We start from the raw sequence: 21093 nt of genomic DNA, 5'->3' as shown, positions 1-21093 counted from the left end.
ATGGAAAGCCCATATTTATAACAGCCAAACTTACAAGCTTGACTGAGTAGTAAATTTTGGCCGAGAGCTTTAATCTGATTATAACTTCTTATATGCATGATTTGAGTAGTAAATATTGCCTGGGAACTATAATCTGTTTATATCTTCCATGTCATTACATGAAAGAAACATGACTAACAACATTTTAAAAGAAACATTCCAGAATACAAGAAATTCACAAAAAAGATTTTTACCACTTTAATTGACATAGATTCCCCATTCCTACCCCAGTCTAGAAAAAAACCAAAGCCATTCTACTCCCAACAGTCTTGCTAACCTAGTTATTCAGTTTGTATTTCTGGAGTGCTGGTGCCTTATCACTATAAAATGGTAAAGCATTTTTTGGTCATATTTAAAAAAGAATTTTGTCAAAGTTACATTAATTTATTGCAGAAGGATCTCGAATTGTAAAAAGTTTACTAGTGTTGTCAAACTCAAGAAAATGGAAAGAAAACAGACTAGTGAGAGAGATTACAGACATGTGAAATAGCTTAAGAACAATTATAAAGCACTACCAAGAATGGAAATTGAAGTCATATTTATTTACTATCTAGCAGCCACTTTGTAGATATATTAATGAAGCAGTAAATTCATTTATTATGAGATGTGGAATTGTGATTACATGATATAAATTCCATGTGGCTAAAGTTCTGTCCTCTGTTTACTAAATAGGTTTATTGTGACTTTCTGCCTTTCTTTGTAAGGTAAAACCATATTGCCTCTGTACATTTGGGTCCCCTCTTTGACCTTCTTGCTTTTACTGTCCTATATGTTACAGAGCCAGCTTTGTAATTTGGTTGATTTTCCTTTGGAAAATCCCTCAAAATTTTATTTTGGGAGTTTAATAACAATAAAATATAACTCTTTTGCACCCTTGAAAGTAGCCATTTTTCTTAAGTAACCATTTAACTGTGTTCATTAAATTTAAAGTAGTATTAAATAAAAGTATTATTTGAAATTTTGTACAGTCCTTTCAAATCACACTCATCTTAAACCAGCAGAATTTTCAAAATTTCTTAATAATTTTACTATGAACATTCCCCATGGTGGAATGGAATCATTTTTTAAAAGTATTGGATTTTCAATTCCACAGCTGTTTCCATCAGTGATAGTATTATTTGATACTCACATTCATTATATGCACATCTCATTAAAATAGGAATTCTCCTATATTATCCCTACTTTTCCAGGTAAACAATTCTATCAAGTCCATGGCCAATCATCTATCCTGCTATGTGTCTCATTTATTTAAAGTTTTGTCCCAGCCTAACCTCCCAGTTTTTCTAGCCCATCATTTCCATCCTAGTTTTGTAAGCCTCATTCTTGTGTCATTTAATTATTTGTTCATTCATCTTTTAATATTCTCCATTGAGCACCTCCTAGCACAAGAAATAATCATTTTGTGTAGTCCCTGCCCTCATGTTTATAAACTAGTAGAAAAGATTCCCTCATAGTCCTTGATTATCTGCTACTATACATCCCATGCATGTCATTCCTCAGTTCTGGGTATTTTCCATGATCAGTTTTCTCTAGTGACTAGAAAAAGTCACCAAACCATTCTGACTAGTTCCAATAAAATTTATGTATTCCATCTAGCCTAATCTTAACTCTCATGGTTACACAAGTGCTTTCTTGTGGTTGTGCTCACTCTTATCATGTTCTTCACAGCAGAATTTCTTTATTCTTTCCAATCTCCCAGCCAAACTGGCTCCCAGGAAGTGATTCACTTTTTATTACTAGGAGTAAGGCAACTCTAACATGAGTAGCTTGGGATTTCCTCTGTACTTTAACTCTTTCTGTTGGCAGTCATTTCTTTCTTCTTCTTTGCCTAACAAACCAACCAGTGCATATTGTAGTTTTCCATCTCCTCGTGATCCTTCAGCACATTTCTTACCAATTCTCCCCACTGTCGTTTGCAGCTTCAATCTCCCCTAATCTGTAGACTTTTATTTGATGCCTGAAATCATGCTCAGACATTCCAGTCTGCCAAAAAGGCCTCATTCTATTTTGTTTAAAAATATTTTTTTCCTTTCTCAGACCCTCGCTATTTACACTATTTTAAAAAATTGTGTATTCTCATTTTCTCAACTATTTACCATTTAATCCTTCTATAACCCTCGCTGATTTGGCCACTGACTTGTCTGTGCAATGGAAACAGTTCCTTTAAAATAAACTTTATATAATACATATTTATCCATTAATTCAGACTTACTCAGAGATATTTATTTTGTATTAGCTATATATCAAAGAATTGCTAGATACGAGCAGTAGCAGTATATCTAAGACACTACCCTTTTTGTCAGAGTTTATAACTGAGGTAAGGAAGCAAAGTAGAGAACTATTAAGCAGAAGAGTTGCAGCAAAGCAAATGAAAGCAAGAGAAGCAATAGCTCCCTCAGTCACTAGGTAGTCATGAAAGCTTTTGTAGAAGAGGTGAGGCTTCTCTTAAAAGAAAAAACTCAAATATTCATGTGAAGAAAGGGGGGTGGGGCAGTATTCCTAGCATAAAGAGTATATATCTGAAGGGAATATATGCTTTCTCTGCAAATACAGTAACATGGGGGCAAAATGTGTCTAGGAGAACAGGTGGCAATGAGGCCATGGAACAAGGGATTGAGTTTCTAAAGTTCTATTTAAGTTTTTGTGAATATATGTGGTTTGCGAGTGGATAGAGGTCTATACTTTTCACCTGATTCTAGCAAATGAACACTATGGTGAGCTGCTACTATAAATATAGTTGAGGACCAGTTAATGAAGGCTTTGAATGCCAAACTAAGGAGTTCTAAATTGTTTTTTAAAGACTCTAATTTGAAGAATTTAAGAAGTTGAACAATATGCTTAGATGTTCATTTCTGGGAAGTTCACTCTTTATAATGTGAATTAAGATGGGAGACTGTGGAAGGGTGACTCTGGGCCACATGCAGCAGTCAAGGCATGAAATGAATAATGATCTGAGAACAATTGTGGGTATTAAGAGAAGGGGTGGAGTCAAACATTTAGAAGGTACAGTTTAGGTTTTAGTAGGATAGAAATCCTGTCCCCTCGATAGGGCATTCTGCACGATCCTCCACAGTACCCCCTACTCCCAGTGCTTGTTCATCTTGTTCTGGCAGAACTAAACAGTGTGTCTTGAATTATGTGTATACTTCTATATTTTAAGGTCTCTGAGTTTGAGACCATACTTTTGACTTTTCTATCCATTACAGCACCTAACATAGAAAATTACATGTAGTAATTACAGGTAAAAAAACTGTTTAAAATGGTGATGTTCATTAATGGTGATATCCTAAGAGCTTGGCATATTTAGTTAATTTAATGTTCACAGCCCTATCTGGCTGTGGATTATTATACCCCCTTCTCAGCTAAAGGAAATGAGTCACAAGAAGGTGAAATTACTCCCTAAAGTGACATACCTAGTAAGGTAGTGGAGCTAACAGGCAATCTGGCATCAGAGTCCAGGCTGGTAACTAATGTGACAAACTGCCTCAAAATTGGAATCACATTATTTGAATACTGCCCAGCAATTGGTAAATTTAATGTAATATGTAAAATGGTGTAGTCTCATAAGTGTAAGCATATTTGACTTGTGTGGAACAACAAATGAGTGTGCTTTATAATGTTTTTGTTGTAATCCTTTCAGAACCAATTCGAAGGTATAAAACTTACCACAGTGATATCTTTAGTATCTCGAGTGAAAGTCCATCTGTTATTTCTTCCGAATCAGATTTCAGACAAGGTAAGAGGTATCTAAAACAAACAAATATTTTTAAGAAACCATGGTGTTTTTTTTTTAAATTTTTACTTGTGTTGAGATATAGGGTGTCAAAAGAATAAATCTGTATAAAATTTAAAAATTATGAAAAGCTGCTAGTTACTCATATTAATAGTATCATAGGAACTTAATAGCAATTTCATCAAATAATTATTTTCGTAATAGAGAAAATAACTCTTTAGAAATAATATGTCTAGGAAATGATTTCTAAAAATAGGATAATAGGAAAATGATTTCTAAAATTTTTTTCATGTGTTTTGCTAAATGATTGAGCTTTAAACAAGAACACCTCATATTTTTATCACCTCTGTTATTATTCCTTTTTCATTTACAATTAGTAAGAAAGAGTGAAGCTTCAAAGAGGTTTGAATCCTGCAGTGGTCTCCCAGGGGTAGATGAAATCCCAGGTCAAGGCCAGTCACAGAGACCAAGGTATGTAATGTGAAAGAATAGTAAGAGTACTTGTCTGGTGACAGGTACTTTTATTTTTCCTTGTTAGAATCAAGAAGAATTTTTAAATTAATCCTCTTAATTCTATTGCCTGCTTTTCCTTTTCCTCTTCCTCTATGTTCTTATAAATTCATTCAATGGCTTAAATTGTGTTGTAGTAGTTTGAGTTATTGGAATCTTTTAAACTTCGCAATGATTAAATTTTGTGCTTGATTTCTAAAATTTTCTATACATATTTAGTGAATATCAACAGGAATTTCTGAAGATCTGACATTAATTTCTAAGAGAGTAATAGCTCTTTCAAAAGGTTGAAAGAACCAACAAGCTCGCTTTCAGTATTTGTTTAATGAATAATGAGTAGGTCACTACTAAGTAATCTATCATGTAAAAAGTTAATTATTCACTACATCTTTTCTGGCTTAAAAGAGATTATCTTATATTTTTTTAAAACCCAATTTGGGCTGCTTAGAGTTCATTTTCATACCAAAATACTCAGCTTTCTTATTAGGTATTAAGTATTATCCCTGTGTTGGACTGAGGATAGAAATGTTGTGTCTGTATATTGATTGCTTTTTTTATCTGAAAAATGTGAGGTCAATAGTTAATATATTGATGTGTATTCTTTTCATATTTTGCACAGGTCCCTTTCATGAACAAAAACATGTTTATGTTAAACATTAATTTAAAAGTTGCAATGATACTAGAAAACCAGAGATTGCTTCTGAATTTACTCCCAAACTCTGGGAATCCTTTAAAACTCAGTAATTCAGTTCATTTAAATGCTGCCACATATAAAAGAATCATTTGGAATTTAACAAAAACTTGCCCTTAACTAATTCTGGCAGACACTGTTTCACACCAGTAAACTATTAATAGATCAGGTAATGCTAGTCATAGGGATAGAGCAGATAAATTATCCAGTGTTTAGATTCCAAGTAATCGAATACATGGCAATTTGCAGAAAACTTATGAGTGGTTAATATGCTCTTTTTAGCTTGATCAAAAACAGGAATAGAGATGATAACTGAAAGAATCGTTGGGATTATGTGTTAACAATTGGTTGCTTTATAGTCAAGTCAATACAAGTTACTGGAAAAAATTTCTCCAAACAAAATTATTTTGTGAGCCTTCTTTCAGTTTTCTTAATAAGGTACCTCAAAAAGTCAAGGTTATGAGTGAAACTTATTTTTGATTGTTTTGATTGTTTCCAGGTTTCATTTTAGGAAACATTGAGATTAACACTTATCAAAGCCTATTTTAGTGATAAACTATATTTTGTTTCCTTCTTGAAGAGGGGAAACAAAAACTCCAAGGTGTTCATTGCATCTTAGAGGCATAGTGAAAGAAAAAATGTTCAAGGATAACTATATTGCTAGATCTGTGTACCTGTCATGCTTAATTTAAGATGCTAAACTCCACTTCTTTAAGATTAGTTTCATTTTATGCGCCTCCCCGGTGGCGCAGCGGTTGAGCACTGGGTTGTGAAGCTGCCCCGCAGCCTCTGCAGCGCCGGTTCCATCCCCGGCTGCTCCCCGGCCACCAGAGGAGGGTACCACATGGCGCGCAGACCTCTCCTGCCGCCCTCTGCTCCCCTCAGCAGTGTACTTTGGTCCTTCTGCCTGCTCTGCTCCCCTGCTCTGGCTCGGTGAATTCTCTCACCCTCTCACGCTTCTGACTGTACCCAGTGCTTGTATAAATAAATAAATCTTTAAAAAAAAAAAAAAGATTAGTTCCATTTTCTTTTTTCTGCCCACAGAAAAAACACTTTATCTAAGATGCTGTATAAATTTCTGTTTGGGTACAGAATTTTCTGAATGTGTATAAAGATTTATGATACTGGGCCTCCCCGGTGGCACAGCAGTTGAGCACTGGGTTGCAAAGCTGCCCCGCAGCCTCTGCAGCGCTGGTTCGATCCCCGGCTGCTCCCCAGCCACCGGAAGAGGGTCCCACATGGTGGGCAGACCTCTCCTGCTGCCGGCTACTCCCCTCAGCAGTGTAATTCGGTCCTTCTGACTGCTCTGCTCCCCGCTCTGGCTCTGGTGAATTCTCTCACCCTCCCGCGCTTCTGACTATACCCAATGCTTGTATGTATGTATGTATGTATGTATGTATGTATGTATGTATGTATGTATAAATAAATAAATAAATAAATATCTTTAAAAAATTTTCTGATACTATCCTTAACATGCTGCTACACAATAAGGAGATCTTGCTATGTTCTTTAGGTCACATATTTGTGAATTCTAGAAATAGTTCTGTATTTTAACATGTTGCATGCTTCTTTATAATAATTTCCATTCCCTTAAGCTAGATTGAAATGGAAAAACAGATCCAGACAGTGCTATTGATTTGTATCATGGGAGGTGGGGGGGAAGAGATTAACAGGAAATTATGAGTCAGATGCAACAGAATGAGTAATTTTTGGATTCTGAGCTATCAAAAAGTGTCTTTCAGTGACCACAAAGAGTATTCAAAGCTGTTTTCCGAAGAGCATCTCTATGCCTTTTTCTGTGTTAACTTTTGAAGTATAATTTATATATAGTACAATTCCCACTACTTCTATGCCTGTTTGCTTAAAGAAGTAACCTTTTTTATGACACAGAGCAACTTATTTATTCCTAAATGGTACAGACTTTATGAAATTTTGTTCATTTGTTTATTTTAGTTATTTATCTCTCAAAGTTCTCAATCTTTATAGGAACTTCCACCAGATATTTTGTAGGGAGAGATAAAATGATAATCAGTAGTTATTTTAGCTCTGGTACAAAATAATTTGAACTATAAGGCTAACATATTTGATGAAAATAGTGGGTATGAATTAAAATTAATGTATTCAAATTCTTATTATCCTTAATTCTCATTAAATGAGAGGGAGCCATAAAATTATATTCAATCATTTGTTCAACAAATAATTATTACATACCTGTCATGCACTGGGTACTTCTAGGTAGAGAAAGAGTTATGAACAAGATAGAAAAAGTCCCTCAACAAACTTTCTAGAGTTGAGAGATAGCCAATAAACCATTAAAAATAAATAAATATCATTAGATAGTGTGCTTTGAAGAAAAATAAAGTAGGCTAAAAGGTTAGAGAATGCAGGGATGTGATGTCTGCATTCTGTTTCACATGGAGTGTGGTCAGAGGAGGCTTTTCTATGGGGTGATATTTAAAATTTTTGAGTATCTTTTTTGATTGCTGAATAACACTGTATTGTGTATATATATATATATATGTCACATCTTCCTGACCCAGTCATCTATTTTTTGGGTATTTAGGTTGTTTCCAGGTTTTGCCTATTATAAATAGTGCTGCAATAAACGTAGGGGTACAGGTGTTCTTTTGGATAAATGTTTTTGTGTCCTTTGGGGAGAGCCCTAGGAGTGGAATTGCCCAGTCATATGGTAGCTCCATTTTTAGTAGACTGAGGAACCTCCAGACAACTTTTCATGGGGGTTGGACCACTTTGCACTCCCACCAACAATGTAGGAGAGTTCCTTTTTCACCTCATCTTCGCCAGCATTTGTTGTTGCTAGATTTTTGATATGTGCCATTGTTACTAGTGTAAGGTGTTATCTCAGTTTGGTTTTGATGGGTGCATTGGTGAAGGAAATTCTATGGGACTACACCTGAAGGAATGGGGGGAAGCAAATATTGTTTAAAAATGAACAATGATGTAAAAAATAAAATAAAATAAAAATAAATCATTTGAGGCAAAGGGGTTTCAACAACAACAACAAAAAAATGAAATAAAATAAAATTTTTGAGTAAATCATGTTCCAGAAAAAAAGGAACAAGAGCAGATGCCCTGAGGTATAAGAGATGTGTTGCAAATTAGAAGATTAGCAGGAAAGGCAGTATGGTTACAGCAGAATGAATGAAGGACAGAGTGGATAGTTACCAGGACCCAAATCATGTCAGGCTTCAAGAAGCTGACTACTTTGGGTGTTATTCCAAGTATGATCTAAAACTGTTGGATGGTTGAAAACATGGAAAAGCCATCATCTAATTTACATTTTAATGTCATTACTGTGTTCTCTTCTGTGGAAAGCATACAGTAGAAAACAATTACAGTAATTCATCTGAGTTGGGCAGAGTACAGATTAAGTGATGGAGAAGAGTAATATATAGATATCTTTTTTTTTTTTAAAGATTTATTTACTTATACAAGCACTGGGTACAGTCAGAAGCACAGGAGGGTGAGAGAATTCACCAGAGCCAGAGCGGGGAACAGAACAGGCAGACTGATGAAATACACTGCTGAGGAGAGCAGCGGGCGAAGCAGGAGAGGTCTGTTGTGCCATGTGGGACCCTTGCCGGCCACAGGGGATTGAACCGGCGCTGCAGAGGCTTCAGGCAGCTTCGCAGCCCAGCGTTCAACCGCTGCACCACCAGGGGAGACCCTATATAGAGATATCTTCAAGGTTTTGCCTGCAAGATTTGATGATCAGTTGGATGCAGGATTTGCAAAAGAGTAAAATCAAGAATATCAAGTTGTATCTTAGCTGTGACGAGTAACAGAAGGTTGTGTGTTGAGGGAAACTATCAAGAATTTGCCAGCTATGGGCCTCCCAGGTGGCACAGTAGTTGAGTGCTGGGTTGCAAAGCTGCCCATGGCCTCTGCAGCGCCGGTTCGATCCCCGGCCACCGCCGAGGGTCCCACATGGCGCGCCGACCTCTCCTGCCGCCCCCTGCTCCCCTCAGCAGTGTACTTCATCTGTCTGCCTGTTCTGCTCCCCGCTCTGGCTCTGGTGAATTCTCTCACCCTCCCATGCTTCTGACTGTACCCAGTGCTTGTATAAATAAATCAATCAATCAAAAAAAAAAGTCTTTCTTTAAAAAAAAAAAAAAAGAATTTGCCAGCTTTACCTGCTGATAACCACTTTTCCACTTTTTGTCCTCCATAAATGGAGAGAATAAATTATTGTTGTTGACAGCCAAAAAAAAAAAAAGTATGTGCTTTTAGGTATGTTAGTCTAAAGATGTATATTAACATTCAGGTAAAAATTCATCTAGGCATGTAAATGGAATTAGAATTCAGGAAAGAGATTATAGTGATAGGAATATGTAAGGTAATTAAAGCCATGTAACAAGATGAGAACACATAGATACATAGGTATGGAATGTATACAGAGACTAAAAATTCCTAGGATCTGAGTACTTTGTAATGTCATGTTAAAAGATTAGAAATGAAGGAGGATCAAGCAAAAGAAAATAAGGAGAAACTGAAGTAGAAGGAAACCATAAAGAGCATGGTTTCCTAGAAGTCAAAAGTTTCAAGGAGAAGATTTGAGCAATCATATCATATGATGCTTAGAGGCTAAATAAATTGAGAATTACTCCTGGACTTTGATAGCAGAGGTCAGTCATTTCTGGTGGTGGAATAGTAGGGCCTAATACTATTGGTCTAAGTCCAAGAGAGAATGAGAAGTGAAGTAGATATAAAATTTAAATGACAGTCTGAAGAGATTTACTCTATAAGTTATCAGGAAAATGGGATAGAGTCTAGAAAGAAATGTGGATCCAAAGTAGGATTTTATGTTCTAAGTAGGAGATAGTACAGAATGGTTGTATGCTAATGAGAATAGCCTAATCTTTGAGATTATTGATACTTGTGAGAGAATAATCTCAGGAGCAAAGTCTTTGAGTATGGGAGAGGGGTAGAAATGCATGCACAGAAGAGGTTAAATAAGTGTGCAGGAGATCCATCCATTGAGACAAAGAAGATGGCAGCACATCTGGATATAGGTTTGGAAAGTTTGATGGTAGAAAAATGAAAAAGTTATTGATTGCTTCTTATTTCAGCAAGAGAAGGAAGTACCGTCATTAGCTGAGAGAGAGACAATATAGAATTTAGGTAAGAGAGACCTAAAGAATATCTAAAATGGCTCTAAGAAGTGAGTCTCCAGATAATGCTGTGGGTCTGGTGAGATTAGTCAACCTGGTTGTATAGTTTCATGAGAGTTGAGGTATGTGCAAAGGAAAGATTGATTGATTATGTTTATTTAGGTAACATTGGTTTACAGCATTGCTTGTAATTTAGCAGTATATGATTTCCTGCTTCAGTTGTTACCACACCACACCCACCAGCACAGCACCAGTAGTCTTTCACCATATTATGTTGTGCTCCCCCTTTCCCACCTGCTCTCATGCTCTCATAGTTCTGTGTCAGATTTCTAGGATTTGTTATTGGTTTGGCTTTATTTGTACACAAAGAAGTAATTTTAATGATAAACCTGAGGATTTCAGCAATAATGTGATACACTCTGTAGGTCAAAATTCCTCATAGAGTCCATTATTCAAAGAAGAGTATAAAGGGAAGTGAGTTAACATGATATTAGAAAGATTTTGGGAAAATGGGAGATTGTATTTATTTATTTATTTATTTTTAAAGATTTATTTATTTATTTATACAAGCACTCGGTACAGTCAGAAGCGCGGGAGGGTGAGAGAATTCACCGAGCCAGAGCGGGGAGCAGAGTAGGCAGAAGGACCGAAGTACACTGCTGAGGGGAGCAGCGGGTGGCAGGAGAGGTCTGCGCGCCATGTGGGACCTTCCTCTGGTGGCCGGGGAGCAGCCAGGGATCGAACCAGTGCCGCAGAGGCTGCGGGCAGCTTTGAAACCCAGCGCTCAACCGCTGCGCCACCAGGGAGGCCCAAAATGGGAAATTTTAGAGGTGGTGTGGTTTTTAATAGCCAACATGACTATGATGCAGATTGCTGGCTGAAATAGAGAAAGAAGAATATAAGAGAATTCTCAGTCTCCACCATGAATGACGACAGAGGTGTGGAAAAGACAGAGCTAGGCACTTAAATCATTAGTGAATAAGGAATAGTTGATCCGTAGGACAATAGTGTCTAGAGCAAAGTGGAATAGCGGATGATATACTTCCATAGCAGTATTGTAGGGAAGGTGGAGACTACTGGAGCAGGGGATCAACAGTGGTCTGAAAGCTGAAGTGAAAAATGAATGGAAAATCTCTATTCTCACCAATGGGCCCAGTGGTACAATACTATAAGAATGAGTCAGCCTCTCTATCTGAGAGCTTTTCAAGGGGAGTAGTTTTCAGAATATGCTGGAATGTTCAGAGAAGAGATAGAGGATATAATTGTACCACTGAAAATAAGGAAACTTACTTAATCAATACATTAAAAGTAGGACTATAATGTTAACTGCAAGAGGTCTTTCGAAATGAAAAATTAAAATTTGTGTAAATTCTTACATGTTTGACCTTTTTTCTCATTTGCATTTAAGATAGTTGCTTTCTTTGCACCTTTTACTTTTTCCCTCTTTTTATATAGCAGACAATATGAAACTCCTCTTGAAAGTAACTTAATTAATCAAGAAATAATGTTAAAACGTCAAGAGGAAGAAATGATGCAGCTGCAAGCCAGGATGGCTCTTCGACAATCCCGGTTGAGCCTGTATCCAGGAGACACAATCAAGGCTTCCATGCTTGACATCACCAGGGATCCTTTAAGAGAAATGGCTCTAGAAACAGCTATGACCCAAAGAAAACTGAGGGTAAGTAGACTGTCAGCTTTCTGCATATGAATTTGGTCTTAAAGGAAACTGTTATACAAAGTACCTTTTAAAATTGCTCTGGGTATCTGAAATTTGCCAAATTAGTTTCCATTGGTGTTAAATAGCTTATCCATTGATATTAAAATTATATTTAGCTGTTTCATTGATTTTACTTTTAAAATAATATTACATGGATTTAAAGTATCTTAACTGTATATTTTTAAAGTATATTCATAATCCTTAAAATTAACTGACATTATTTGATATTGTGGGAGATTTTTTTTATTAAGACATTTATTACACAAATAAGAAAATCAGACATAGAGACTTGAAGATTGGTTCAGAAGCTGAAGAATGTTATCGAATGCATTCCATCTTTCCACTCTGACATTCTCAGAATTTTGATATTAACTTATTCTATAGTCAAAAGATTACTGACTACATTACCTCTAAAAATCACATTCTCACATTATAACAATCTAAAGACAGAAATGAGCAAATACACATCTTATATTTATAAGAGGGTATTGTTTATATGTTGACTTGGCTAATTTTTCTTTCACTTTATAACCTATGTATTTTTATAAATATAAGTTTAAAATAAACATATTCTTTGCTTTTCTTATTTAAATATCTTGAACATTTTATAATTTCTAATTATTATGGTTAAGGACTATGAAATTTTCATTTGCCATGTACCATAATTTTCTTTTAATTTCTAGTTATTGGACATTTAAAATATTTTTTAAAGATTTATTTATATATACAAGAACTGGAGAACAGGCCTTAGGTGTACAGGAGGTGAGAGGATACACCAGAGACAGAGTGGGGAACAGAACAGGCAGACTGATTGAAATACATTGCCTTGGGGAGCAGCAGACGAGTCAGGAAAGGTCTGCTGTGCCATGTGGGTAGCTCCCTGGCCCAAGATTGTACTCGTGTTGCAGTGCCTGCAGATGGCTTCATAGGTTGCGTTTTAACCCCTTGCACCACCAGAGAGGCTCTTAAAATATTTCTTATTTGTCATTACTATTGCAAGAAATCCTCTGATGACTATCCCTATAGTTTAATCTTTGCAATAACTTCTCCCTAATAGAATAACCAAGTCAAGGCAGATACTTTTTATGACAGTTGTTGCATTTTGTCAAACAGCCCTTCAAAACATTTGTGTGTCACCTATGTTCATTACAGCCTTGTTTATAATAGCTAAGTAATGGAAACAGCCCAAGTGCCCAAAAATTGGGGAGGGGGGTATGAAAAAATTGGTGTGGGTGTATATATACATATATATGTATATACATATATACATATATATGTGTATATATATCTTTTACACACACACACACACACACACTGGAATACTACTCAGCTATTAAAAAAAGGTGAACTCTTGTCACTTGTGACAACATGAAGGACTGGAGAGGACAATGTTAAGCAAATTAAATCAGAAGGTGAAAGACAAATACCAAGTAACCTCATTTATGTATGGAATATAGAGAAACAAAGCAAACTGTCAGACAAGACCAAACCAATAGAATACCCTTGACAGCTCACTGCAAAACTGAGTCAAACAGAGAGTCAGGCTGTGGAATGGGAGTTGGGGAGATAGGGGACCCAAAGGAACATGGTAGAGGATTAATTGGTCACTAGTTGTATGAGAACATACATTTGTAGAGGTTTCAACCTATAACCCCCAAAGCAGATACAATGATGTAAACTTTCTTTATCTCAATAAACATAAATGGAGAGGGAAAAAGGCTGTAAGTAGTTGGGATTTTAAGTGTTAGTGAGACAACATACAAAATAATTCTGTATTAAATTACCACCTACTGAAGCCACACTTTTTTAAGTAGAATCAGTCAATTTAGGCAAAACTATAACCTGGCTGGAGTGAGGCCGCAGCTTTAATTAAAATATTTCAATGTGGCTGAAAACTCACTTTCCTAGACATGCTGAACAAATTGGTTGAAAAATTGTGAAAGTTAATAAATTGATTTCTGTTTATCTTTGCTCTTTGACTTAACATATTGTGTGTTCACTGTGCTCTCAATACTGTGCTCTCCATTCCTAGGGAATATAAATTTGTAGAAAATACCATTCCTACACTCAAGGAAGAAACCTACATAGGTAACAGACCATTAGAAAACATTTTTTGTGACTCCCAGCAAAAATTTTGCCCTCCTGAGCGTCTTGTACAGTTATAAATACATAGTAGTTTCTCAATAAATAAATGTTGACTGATGGGGAAAAAGTTTGTACTAATTTATGCTTCCTATATAATCATGTCTGTTGTATCATGTCCTTACCTATTCTGGATATTATCATTCTTTATCATCAACAATTTGATAGTTGAGGCAATATCTCATTTGTATTGTTCCTTTAAAAATAATTTTCAAAAGTAAAGCAAATTTTAATAAAACAAAATCTAGAATTTTTTTTTAGTTCTAAACTAAGATGTATTACCCTATTATTTTTTGCTTTTTTGGTTTTTGTTTCAAAGAATTCTCTTAAAAACATACTTGTTTGCCCTGAAGCTGATATAATTCAAATTTCTTTTATAGTTTTAGAAGGAAAGGAGACCATTGTAGTGGGTGGTGAACATTACATTTAACTACAAATTAGAAATTTTGGATTTTATTGCAAGTAATGCTGTTTTATGACTTTATATACATTTTTGAACCTTATTGTGCTATTTTTTAATGTGGAATTGGATTATAATTCATAAAACACTGTCCAGTTTTATAGCTATTAGATCCCAGTAAAATAACTGAATTTATTTTCACCTGAAGGGAAGAAATTCAAGGTTTTATAAATTCATCATTATAACGAATAGCTTTGTCAAAATTAAGCAATAAGTAGGATGTCATGCAAAATAGTGTGCATTCCTCATAATTAAAGTCACACTTAAAACAAAGGGCACACACATGTACACCTTTGTAATAAATCATAGTTTCAGAGAACTAATCCAAAACTTTGACTCATTAGAGAATCATAAGTGGTGATCTGTACCTTTACAGTTTGCCATTGTTACGTGTCATCTCACTAAAATCTTATTTCCTTTTCAGGCAATTAGATTCTGACTATTTCAAAACAAATATTTCTTTATCAGAAAATGCCATATCAGTGAATAGGGATTTGAATTACTGGTCACCAAAGCACCACATTGTCTCTTTTATGAAAAGATCAAGAAGTGTTTGTTTTTCGGGCTAAAAAAAAAGAGTACTGGTATTTGGAGGAACAGTTTCACAGCTGAATTAATACCCTTTCTGAAATATAAATTTTTAGTTAATTTTTTTTCTATATTACTTTTGATATAGATTTTAACTTATACCCTATTGCTTAATCTCTTCATTCCATTCTGTTTCTCCTTGCAGACTATCTTCATTTTTCTGTTCTGTTTTTTTGTTTAAAATGTGTCTTGTTGGTATATTAAGTATTAAACTCTTAATGTTAAACTTTTACTTAACAGTGTCTGTCACATGTTCCACACTCAGTTAATTGAATAAAATTCCCTTACCAAGCAACCAAATGAATGGCAAACAGCCAAATGCAAAGAAGAAACCAACAAAAATAAAATTCCGGTACCTTCCACTAGTTCAAGCACAGTGGATACACAAACACACTCCCTCCCTTTTGTCTCAGGATTAGCTGTGCTTTCTTTCTACCGTTTGCTCACTTGGACTTAATATTTTAGTCAATTCTTAATCCTGTTCTGAAATAGAGTTTATCTAGCTTTGTCTTATATATTAAGTCTCCCTTCTTTTCCAGTCCCCCTGGATATACAAGATTAAAGGAAAGACTAGATTGAGAATCAGTAAATGCAAAATATCGACTCCACTTTCCCTAGATCCTGAGTCCTCTCAGTTCCTGAGGTAATACTTTCTCATTAAGATAGCAAGATGGGGCCAGAAACTATGATACCTCTATTATCTCCAGTTGTCACTATTTAGAACAAAAACAGTACAAGAATCTAATTACATATGGATATATATGGCGTTTTGTAATCACAAAGCAGGTAGTGTCCTACTTAGTGATATTCTAGCCAAAGCGTTCCTAACCAGAAAAAGGAAGAATGGGGGACTGTGACAAAGGAGCAAAGAATATGCACTGGAACAAGGGCAGTCTATTCAATAAATGGTGCTGGGAAAACTGGACCACTACATACAAAAGAATGAATCTAGACCAGTACCTCATACCATACACAAAGATGAACTCAAAAGACTTGAATGTACGACCTGAAACCATATAATATATAGAAGAAAGCATAGGCAAAACGCTCCATGACATATATATCAGAATCATCTGTAAAGACTCATTCCCCCAAAGCAAAGAAAATGAAAGAAAAGATAAACAGCTGGGACTATGTCAAGCTAAAAATCTTCTGTACAGCAAAAGAGAAAATAACCAAGATGAGTCATCCCACAGATTGAGAGATAATATTTGCACTCCATAAAACTGATAAGACACTGATATCAAAGATCTAGAAACTGCTTACACAACTCAACAAAAGCAAAATAAAGAATCCAGTCAAAAAGTGGGCAGAAGAGCGAAAGAGACACTTCTCTGAAGAGGAAATGCAATAGCCAACAGGCACATGAAAATATATTCAGCATCACTTATAATCAGGAAAATGCAAATCAAAATCACAGTAACACCTCACACCAGTAAGAATGGCCCAATTACAAAAGCTAACAACAAATGCTGGTGAGGATGTGGAGAAAAAGGAACCCTTTTGCATTGCTAGTGGGAATGCAAACTGGTCCAGCCCCTATGGAAAGCTGTGTGGAGGACCCTCAAATTACTAAAAATAGATATACCATATAACCCAGCAATTCCACTTCTAGGAATCTACCCAAAGAACAAAAAGTATTAATTCAGACAGAAACCTGTATTCTTTAATCTTTTTTTTTTTTTTTTTAGAGGCATGTTTTATTTATTTATTTATTGGTTTGTTCGTTTGTTTTCTTTATACACGCACTGGGTATAGTCAGAATCACGGGAGGGTGAGAGAATTCACCAGAGCCAGAGCGGGGAGCAGAGCAGGCAGAAGGACCAAAGTACACTGCTGAGGGTAGCAGCGGGCGGCAGGAGAGGTCTGCGCGCCATGTGGGACCCTCCTCAGGTGGCCGGGGAGCAGCCGGGGATCGAACCGGCGCCGCAGAGGCTGCGGGCAGCTTCGCAACCCAGCACTCAACTGCTGTGCCACCGGGGAGGCCCAGAAACCTGTATTCTTATGTTCATTGCAGCACTATTTACAATAGCTAAAATATAGAAACAACCTAAATGCTCCAAAACAGATGACTAGATCAAGAAGATGTGATATATATATATATATATATACACAATGGAATACTACTCAGCAATCAAAAAGATAAACTTATGCCATTTCCAGCAACATGGATGGAGCTGTAAGGGATTATGCTCAGTGAAATAAGTCAGAAGGAAAAAAGAAAAATATCAGATGGTTTCTCATAGGAGGAACATACGGAAACCATACAAGGGATCAGAAAAAAACAAAAGCAGGCAAACTATAAATCGGTGACATTCAGCAAGGGAGGGAGAGGGAGAATGATCAGAATGGGAGGGAGGAGCACAAGAGTCTATGATGTCGGTTCACAGGTATCTTCATGGTAGTTTTATGGAGACAACACCTGAGAGGAGAAATCGAACATTGTACAAAAATGAACAATGTAAAAATATATAAAAATGAAAAATAATAAAGCAATGACATTCTGCTCATTCACTTCATCAGCAATATTAAGCCAAATTTTTTCTTATTGAAGAACATTGCATTATAGTGTGTTCAGTTGTTCACTGTTGAAAATGTGTATATACTACACATACTACTCAATGTATATCATAATATATCATCATACGCATTTTGTATATACTACACATTGAGTTCTGCTAACTGAAAATTCAAATTTATCCTTCATACCATTGTCCCTTTTCCCCAATTGACTAACTCCCCTTCTCTCTTCCCTTATAAGCAATAATTGGTTTTACAGTCGAATTTTTTTATGCGTTTTTGAAACGCATAAGGTTGTTAAGGTAAATGACAGGATTTTGTCTTTTTTTTAAATAGCTAAATAGTACTCCATTGGGTATAAACAGCATATCACCTTTATCCTTTTGCCAATCAGCAGGCACTTAGGTTGTTTCCAGTTCTTGGCAATTATAAATAAATAGTGTTGCAATAAACATGGGGGGTGCATATATCTTCTCAAATTAGTGTTTTGTATTTGGGGGGGGGGTAAATTCCCACGAGTTAGGTAACTGGATCATGTAGAATTTCTATTTTTAATTTCTTGAGGAATCTCCATACTGCTTTCCGTAATGGCTAGATTTACATTTCCACAAACAGTTGTTAAGGTAAATAAAATTCTCCTGAGCTTGATGAGAGTCTGAGTCCATCTGATAGAAAATAAAACTAAGAAAAGCTGGTCACATGTAGTGTAAGGCTTTTCCATTCCTGGTCCTAGTAAATTCTCTATTTTTTTATTGAAAGTTTCATTATTTGTTTCAGATCACCTGGCTCAAATACAGTGGCTTTGCATCTGTCATCATCATCATCAGTATTATTACATTATTCCTCTTTGAGGAAAGACCTAGAATGATATATTGATTCTGTTTATGTGATTTGCAGAATTTCTTTGGTCCCGAGTTTGTGAAAATGACGATTGAACCATTTATATCTTTGGATTTGCCACGATCTATCCTTGTAAGTAATAAGACCACTTCTCGCTCTTACACAATTCTTTCAGTAATGATGACGTTTTAAGGAATAGTAAAAAATTTTATAATGTTTATTTTAATAAATTCCACCCATCATTTTGAATTGTAGACCAAGAAAGGGAAAAATGAGGATATCCGAAGAAAAGTAAGCATAATGCTTCTGAGTGGGCAGAGACTGGAGCTGACCTGTGATACCAAAACTATTTGCAAAGATGTGTTTGATATGGTGGTAGCCCATGTTGGCTTAGTGGAACACCATTTGTTTTCTTTAGCTACCCTCAAAGGTATGAAGACATTTTTTTTTTTTAATTGAAGTACCATTGTTTTACATCCTTGCTAGTGTTTACTTTAAATTCATGATCTAGTATGGAAACCTGACAACAGTCTGGCTTTCTCTGCCTGTTATGCCTGGTCTTGTTTTGGGGAAATACTCACCAAATGAATAAGCTCACATTTGAGGGGTAAGAGAGGAGTTCCTTGGCATCTCCCAAATAGGCTAATTGTTTTAATAGCTACATCTTTTTATTACCACGTTCCCCTGATCATGAAGATTTTTCTTGACTTTGGTATATAAAAATAGATTTTAATTGTTATATTTTGGGGTCCATAATGTCAGTTTTCTATATATGTACTCTAGAAATTAGCATACTGCTCATGTGTGTTTAAATATTTAGCAGAATGTATTACCCAATTTCCACGTCAATTCTTTTGCCTACTGTTCTAGAACCATACAGTATCTTTTTTATGTGTTGTTGGTTAATGACTGGAAATAAGTCATTTCATATGTTTTTAAGCATTATGTTTGTTGAACTCTGGCATTTACAATCATAGTGGTCTCAGCACAGCTTCAATAGAAGCTGCTCCTATTTATACCAATTAGAAAAGCCATAGAAATATGAAGTCCACTGGACTTTAATCTTTCTTTAATAAATCATTTTATTTATAAATTACTCTGCAGTATTGTACATTTCCATTTACCTCAAAATTTACCGTAGAAAGCTTAGATAACAAAGTGCCATAAATGCAAGTTATCTTGAAACCCTAAGATCATGATGATTTTGTCATAAAAGAAGTATTTCATCAACTTAGTTTATTGAATTGTTTTTTTAAAGGCCAATACTTCATTATAATCATTCAGTAAATATTCAATTAGTGGCTACTGTTATTCTATCACTTTACTACTTAAAATTATAGTCTTTTCAGGTAATATTATTTACATGAAGATATTCAGTTAATTAGAATTTCCATTTATAATACATTTAATTTCCTAAACATTCTAGATAAGTATGATTTCATGGAATAATCTTTTTATTTTGAGAAGCTCAATATTTAACAGAGAACATTAAAAACAAAATGGCTGTTGTTCTTCCTAAGTTTCAGCTGAAAGTTCAGTAATGATAAATAATAACTCTTAATGAATAATTGTTATCTGCCACTTGCTTTCCCAAGTGTTTTTTATCCATTATAGCACCAACCATTATGATCCATGCACCAACCCTACAAAACAAAGAATTAACACTACCCTTATTTTATAGACAAGAAAACTGATACTGAGAAGCATAAATTATTCAATGTCACATAAATAGTAAGGGATGTGGTCTGCACTTGAATCCAGTTATGTGTCTTCAGAGCCCTCATTCTTAAAAGACTTAGCCAGATTGCCTCCCATCCATGTGCAGTGCCTCAGAGCTCCCTGCTGTACTTCTTAAAAACTGTTTTATTCTCATATGAAACTATTTTGTGCAAGTCTGGCCCCCCCAAAAAGAAAAATAAAAAGAAAACATTAAAGTGTTTTTATTTTGTCTGCATGGTTCCTCATTTTGTTCTAGATAATGAATATTTCTTTGTTGAGCCTGATTTGAAATTAACCAAAGTGGCCCCAGAGGGATGGAAGGAAGAACCAAAGAAAAAGGGCAAAGCCACTGTTCAGTTTACTTTGTTTTTCCGAATAAAATTTTTCATGGATGATGTTAGTCTGATACAGTGAGTACACAAGACTTTCTGTTTTCCTCTTCTTGGTGTGTCATCTTTTGACTCTTTAATTTATTGACACTGAATTATTTGATTCTGATCAGTGATAATATCCTCATTATCATAAAAGAAATAATTCCCACAACATAGTTTATTAAATTTCTTTGCTTTAAAAACTTAATTATGAACATCTTGGAAACTGAAGTTATATGCTAGTAACAAAAATCACTCTCAGTATTCAGTATCTAAAGCATGGATGTTTTGTGTATGTATTTATTTTGCCAGACATACTCTGACTTGTCATCAGTACTATCTTCAGCTGCGAAAAGATATCTTGGAGGAGAGGATGCACTGTGATGATGAGACGTGTTTATTGCTGGCATCACTGGCTCTCCAGGCTGAGTATGGAGATTATCAACCAGATGTAAGATTTATTTTTCTTTCTCCAGCATCACTTTTGTGATGGGTGTTCTTATCCAGTGTAATTAAAGACTAAACCTGGTTGAGGTGGTTGCTATTAGTTCTGGAAATTTTTGAGGCTAGTTTGGTGCCTCAAAATGACCTAGCACACTGGTATAAAATCATGCAAGAATTGCCAGTCAAA

General features: G+C 35.4%; 1 protein-coding gene across 1 annotated transcript in view; it reads left to right on the top strand.

Moving 5' to 3' along the window:
- Positions 1-21093, top strand: part of PTPN13 (protein tyrosine phosphatase non-receptor type 13) — a gene marked incomplete at both ends in the record, with an annotated part of 165822 nt that overhangs the window by 54021 nt on the left and 90708 nt on the right. The window contains 7 exon segments of the mRNA XM_084234234.1: positions 3680-3775; positions 4150-4243; positions 11561-11783; positions 18430-18504; positions 18628-18802; positions 20348-20501; positions 20775-20913. Coding sequence (XP_084090360.1) covers positions 3680-3775; positions 4150-4243; positions 11561-11783; positions 18430-18504; positions 18628-18802; positions 20348-20501; positions 20775-20913 — 956 coding nt within the window.

This window comes from Talpa europaea, assembly GCF_964194135.1.
Source record: "Talpa europaea genome assembly, chromosome: 5".
Lineage (NCBI taxonomy): Eukaryota > Metazoa > Chordata > Mammalia > Eulipotyphla > Talpidae > Talpa > Talpa europaea.
The sequence above is the reverse complement of the archived record's forward strand: the minus strand, read 5'-3'. Positions and strand labels throughout refer to the sequence as shown.